At 70.0% G+C, this 5,505-nt stretch overlaps 1 protein-coding gene across 2 annotated transcripts; it reads left to right on the forward strand.

Annotated features, from left to right (window-relative positions):
• The first annotated feature begins 1,469 nt into the window (after positions 1–1,469).
• LOC113940254 (WD repeat-containing protein 54-like) lies at positions 1,470–5,505 on the forward strand. 2 transcript variants are annotated; one of them, XR_003525421.1, is made up of 11 exons: positions 1,470–1,512; positions 1,841–2,048; positions 2,485–2,547; positions 2,642–2,708; positions 3,207–3,263; positions 3,336–3,463; positions 4,274–4,374; positions 4,456–4,618; positions 4,804–4,878; positions 5,004–5,192; positions 5,345–5,505. XR_003525421.1 is itself a non-coding variant. In XM_027631366.1 (10 exons), exons 1-10 carry the CDS (start codon positions 1,493–1,495, stop codon positions 5,133–5,135), a joined length of 1,014 nt encoding a protein of 337 aa, XP_027487167.1. In that variant the 5' UTR covers positions 1,470–1,492; the 3' UTR covers positions 5,136–5,299. The 2 variants fall into 2 exon arrangements, 1 of the variants encoding a protein (XP_027487167.1); XM_027631366.1 differs by lacking the exon at positions 5,345–5,505 and having other exon boundaries at positions 5,004–5,299.

The raw sequence follows: 5,505 nt of genomic DNA on the forward strand, positions 1-5,505 counted from the left end.
GGGGGGCGGTGGGAGGCTTCGGGCGGGGTGGCCCTGGAGCGGGCAGGGTGGGAACAGCGCCGGGGACCCGGCCGGGAACCGCGGGGGGAGCTCCGGCGGCTGCGGGGGGGTCCTGGCTCGGGGACTTCGCATCGGGGACCTGCCGGGGGCAGAGGGGAGCCGGTGTGGGTGTCGGGGTGCCCCGTGGGGTGAGCCGGGGCGGGTGACACTCCGGGTGGCCTCGGAGCTACAGGGGCTCAGCGCGGGGGGGGTCACAGGGCGGGACGGGGCACGTCTCACCTCTCCCCGGGACAGACGGACAGCCGGGACGGTGACAGCGTCGAGGGCCCGGAGAGGATGCTCGGAGGAAGCCTCGTCTGTCACGGGGGATTCCTGGGACGGGACCTGCCCGGGGGACAAAGAGGGGCCGGTGTGGGTGACACCGGGTGTCCCGCGGCCCCGGGCGGTTCCGGGGTGGTCGGGGCACGTCTCACCTCTCCCAGGGACGGAGGGACCAGCCGGACGGGGACAACGCCCTGCGCCCCGGTGTCCAGGGCGCAGGGCTGGGGCTCCTCGTCCTCGCTCCAGGCTCGGGCTCGCTCGGGGTCCGGGTCCTCGTCGGGGTCGGGGTCCCCCTCGTCCCGCGCCAGGAACCGCCACTCAACGACACACAGGATGGCGTCCCGCGCCCGGGACACCGTGTAGGGCACCCGCTGCAGAGACAGCGCTGAGACCCCCGCCCGGACCCACCAGACACCCCTAGGACCCCCAAATAGGGGGAGGGGGGTCTCTCACCTGCCGCGCCACCGCCGCCCGCACGCTCTCGGATATCACCCGGTCCAGGAGCTCGGCCAGGATGTCCTCGACGTCCAGGGGCTCCCCGGGCGGGGACCCCCTCCCGCCCTCGGCCGAGGGCGTGTGGGTGTCAGAGTGGGTGGAAGTCCGGGGGGAGGCCCGGGCGGGGGGGCGCGACTTGTCCCGTCGCACTTTGGGGGCTGACGATCTCTTTTTCTGCGCGGGGACAGGAGACCCCCACAGCTCCCCCTGCCCAGCCGAGCGGGGGCACCGCATCCCGGGTGGGACTGACCCAGTGCATCCCAGTGTAGACCAGTACAGCACAGCCCACCCCAGCGCGGGCCCCCAGCTCATCCCAGTACACTCCAGTATAGACCGGTACACCACAGTCCACCCCAGCGCGGGCCCCCAGCTCGTCCCAATATAGACCAGTACACCCTAACCCATCCCAGCCCCCAGCTCATCCCAGTATAGACCAGTACAGCAGAGCCCAACCCAGCGCGGACCCCCAGCTCATCCCAGTACATCCCAGCTGATCCCAGTACACTCCAACTCCCCACACCCACACACGCCCCAGCTCCTCCCACCCCCCTGTGCCCCCGTTCCCCCCCGTCCCACCTCGGCCATCCCGTTCCTTGGCGTCCCGGTCTCCACGGTAACGTTGACGTCATCACCGCGCGCCGCTCTGCCTTGCGCCATCACGCCGCGACGCGTCTCCATGGCGGCGGCGGGCAGCGGGTGAGCGGGGGGGGGAACGGGGGGAGCTGGGGGGGACTGGGGAGACTGGGGGCGGCCCGGGGACTGGGCAGGGGGGATTTCTGGGGTCCCTGGGACAGAACGTTGGGCCGGGGGGCAGGAGGGCCCTGGGAGGGGAGGGGCGGTGGATTTGCCCCCGGCCCCCCCGGCCCTGCCCCCGCCCCCGAGCCCCCTGGAGCTGTTCGGAGCCCTCGGAGCTGCCCCGGCTCTCCGGATCTACCCGTGACCACTCTGCATCTGCGCCCGGTGCCCCTGTATCAGCTGGGCCCCCCCGGGCCGGTGTGACGCCCCGGCTCTCTGTGCCCCCCAGGTACCGCCGGGAGCGGGCCCTGGCCCTGCGGAACAGCAGCTCCGCCCTGTACAACAACCTGACTGTGCTGTGCCCCCCCGCGCGGCCCCCCCGGGCCTTCGGCGCCGTGCACGGCACCACCCTCAGCCTGCTGGGACCCGAGGGGCCCCCCCGGCAGCTGCCGGCGCGGGGGGGGGGCTCGGCCCTCAGCACCCCCCTGCTCACACAGGTGAGGGGCAGGGGGCACAGGTGGGGCCCTGCCCTGACCCTTGTAGCACTGGGGGGGGCCTGGCACCCTCCTGGCACTACGGGTGACATCGGAGCCAGGGAGGAGGGCGAGGGGGCCCCGGGGTCCCACAGTGCCCTAATTGTGGGGAGGGGGAGAGGGAAGCAGCCCCCTGGGGGGGTTGTGGGACACTGGGGTGGTCCCCAAGGCTGACAGGTACCCACCTGTGGGATCCCCAAATACACCTGGCCCTGGGGGGCTGTGGCTGGGCCCTCCCCCAGGAGTGGGGTCTGGGGGGGCCCCAGGAGAGCAGAGGGGGGTCCTGCCTCTGGTGGAAGGTTTTGGGGGGTCCCAGCAGGAGGCCGTGGGAGTCCTGCCCCAGGAGGAGGGTGTGGGGGTCCTGCCCCTGCCTCCCTCCCACCCCACTCTGTCCCCCCAGGCCGCCTGGTGCGAGCTGCCAGCCCGGGTGCTCCTGGTCCTCACTTCCCAACGCGGTGTCCAGGTGAGGGCTGGGGGGCTCGGGGGGGTCCCTGGAGGTCCCGCTGCCCCCCCAGGGCTGTCACCCCCCGGGTCCCACCCTGTCCCCCCTGTCCCAGATGTACGAGGCCGACGGCTCCACCCTGGTGTTCTGGCACGCGCTGGACGTCCCGGAGCACCCGGCGGGTGAGTGCCCCGAGCCCCCCAGCACTGCCAGGGACACGCCTGGCCATGCCCCAAGTGCCACAGCCACAGGGTGTTAAATCCCCCCTGCCCTGGGCAGCTGTGCCAGGGCTGGACAGCCCTTTCCAGGATGGAATTTTCCCAGTATCCAACCTGAGCCTCCCCTGGCATAGCTGGAGGCCGTTCCCTCTCCTCCTGTCCCTTGTTCTCTGGCAGCAGAGCCCGACCCCCCCTGGCTCCCCCCTCCTGTCAGGGGGTTGCAGAGCCAGAAGGTCCCCCCTGAGCCTCCTTTTCTCCAGGCTGAGCCCCCCCAGCTCCCTCAGCTGCTCCTGCTGTTCCAGCCCCTTCCCAGCTCCTGCCCTGGACACGCTCCAGCCCCTCAATGTCTTGTGAGGTGCCCAAACCTGCCCCAGGGTTGGGGAGTGACCCCCCAGTGCCTGGCACAGGGTTCAGTCCCTGCCCTGGGGTCCCCCAGGGGTGACACAAACCCTTCCCTTCCAGCACATTCCGTGTTTGCCCGAGGCATCTCTGCGGCCGGGGAGCGCTTCATCTGCGTGGGTGAGCTGGGCTGGCTGTGGGCAGGGCAGGGAGCCCGGGAGGGCTGAGCCCTGCTGACCCCCTGACCCACAGGGACATCCTCCGGGGCCGTGCTGGTGTTTGACATCCCCCCCAAAGGCACCAACGTGACCCTGAGCGAGGTCCTGGAGCAGCACCGGGATCCCATCACCGACATCGCGGCTGAGCAGGGCCAGGCCCCAGTAAGGGGGAAGATGGGGGGCCCTAAATCCCATTGATCCCACCCCCTGCCACGGGCAGGGACACCTCCCACCAGCCCAGGTTGCTCCAAGCCCTGTTCAGCCTGGTCTTGGACACATCCAGGGATGGGGCAGCCACAGCTTCTCTGGAAACCTGTGCCAGGGCCTCCCCACTCTCACAGGGAAGGATTTCTTCCCAAAGTCCCACCAAATCACCCCTTTTCCAGTGGGAAACCATTCCCCCTTGTCCTGTCCCTCCATCCCTTGTCCAAAGTCCCTCCCAGCTCTCCTGGATCTCCGTTAGGCACTGGAAGCTGCCAGGGCTGGGTCCCTGCAGATGCTCATCAGCCTCCTCCCTGCACACGAGACTGCTCAGCACTTTCCCTGATGAGTCACACAGAACTTTCCTGCGCTGGGATCCCCAAGGAATTCATCCCCAGAACCGGTTCCCAGAGCTGTTGTGTCACCGTGGGGACATGGAGCTGTTGTGTCACCGTCCCCTCACACGCCTCCCCGGACTTTGCTCCATGTGTTCCAGAGGCTCCTGGGGCCAGGGTGTGGGATTCCCAGGGCTGGGAGGAGCCGAGACTCATCCTGGAGGGAGGGGTGCCCTGACTGTTCCTCGAAATCCGCCCTTGCTGTGGCTGTCTGGGCAAACAGGGACGTGTTCCAACGGAGCCGCTGCGGGCGCTCCCGGCCCCACTCGGGCGGATCCGTCAGCACTTTGGGAGCTGTGTCAGCTCCTCCGGGGCCTGTGGGGCAGCCCCGGAGCCAGGGGCAGTGCCAGGGCCCATCCTGAGCCATCTCTTTCAGGAGGCAGCTGGGGATCTGGTGACAGCTGATGACTCTGGGACCCTCTGCCTGTGGAGCACCGGGGAGGAGTTCACCCTGCTCGGAAAGATCCCGGGATCTGGGTGAGCCCCGGGGGTCCTGTGGGGTGTCAGACACACGGGAGGGTGACCCGGGGAGGAGGTGACATGAGCCCCTGTCCCCAGCTGCACCTGCTCCTCGGTGACGCTGTGGAACGGGATCGTGGCTGCGGGCTACGGGAATGGGCAGATCCGGCTGTGGGAGGCAGGGACGGGGCAGCTCCGTGCCCAGGTGAGCGCCCACGCCCGCTGGATCTACGCCCTGGACCTGGCACCGCTCACCGGAAAGGTACGGGGGGGTCAGGGCATCCCACCTGCGTGCCAAGCTGGCATCACACCCCAGCATCCCACACTGGCATCCCACCCTGGCACTCCACCCTGGAATCCCACCTGGAATCCCACCCCGGTGTCCCACCCTGGCCCTGGCCCTGCCACCTCCGCGGTGTCCCCACGGTCCCTCCGCTCCCCCCGCAGCTGCTGTCGGGCGCAGAGGATTCCTTTGTCCACGTCTGGAAGCTCAGCAGGGACCCGGACACGGATGATGTCGAGGTGAGTCTGGGCCCGGGACAGGGATGTGGCCCTTGGATCCACATCTGCTCCTTGGGGACCGGGCCGTGTCCCTGGGAGCCGTGGCTGCCCCGGTCCCGGCGTTGCTCCGGCCCCGCTCCCCGCAGATCCAGCACTGCCACGCCGAGTGCGTGACGGACACGCAGGTCTGCGGCGCCCGCTTCTGTGACCCTGCTGGGGACACCTTCGCTGTCACCGGCTACGACCTGAGCGAGATCCTCTGCTATGGCCCGGCCTGAGCCGGGAGCGCCGGGAACGCCGGGAACGTCGGGCTGATCCAGCACCGCGGGCGAGGGGTGAGCACAGACCCCCCCTCCAGCTCCGAGGGGATGTGAGGGGGGAGCTGGGCCGGATCCTCCCGTGCCCAAAGCCCCGCCGAGGGCCGGAGCTGCTCTGGAGCCAGCCCATCAGGGGGATCCCCAAGATACTCCCATGGCTCCCCCTCCAGGTCCTGGGATCCACCCGTGGCTCCCCACCCTTCCCGGAGGGCTGCGTGGCTGGGAACGGGCTCGGCCCAGACGGGAGGATCCCGGGAAACCTGTGCTACCTGCTGCTCTGCCCCGGCCAGGAGAGCCCTGAGCCTGGCCCAGCCCTGAGCCCGGCCCAGCC

The sequence above is a fragment of the Corapipo altera genome, unplaced genomic scaffold, assembly GCF_003945725.1.
Source record: "Corapipo altera isolate COAL_440 unplaced genomic scaffold, ASM394572v1 132945, whole genome shotgun sequence".
Classification (NCBI taxonomy): Eukaryota; Metazoa; Chordata; class Aves; order Passeriformes; family Pipridae; genus Corapipo; species Corapipo altera.

Bases quoted from the DNA above. Each gene is read 5' to 3' on its own strand.
- LOC113940254 (XM_027631366.1), top strand. From the start codon at position 1,493: ATGGCGGCGGCGGGCAGCGG. The intron at 2,548-2,641 runs GTGAGGGCTGGG...CCCCTGTCCCAG, and splicing joins CTTCCCAACGCGGTGTCCAG to ATGTACGAGGCCGACGGCTC. The intron at 4,619-4,803 runs GTACGGGGGGGT...CTCCCCCCGCAG, and splicing joins TGGCACCGCTCACCGGAAAG to CTGCTGTCGGGCGCAGAGGA.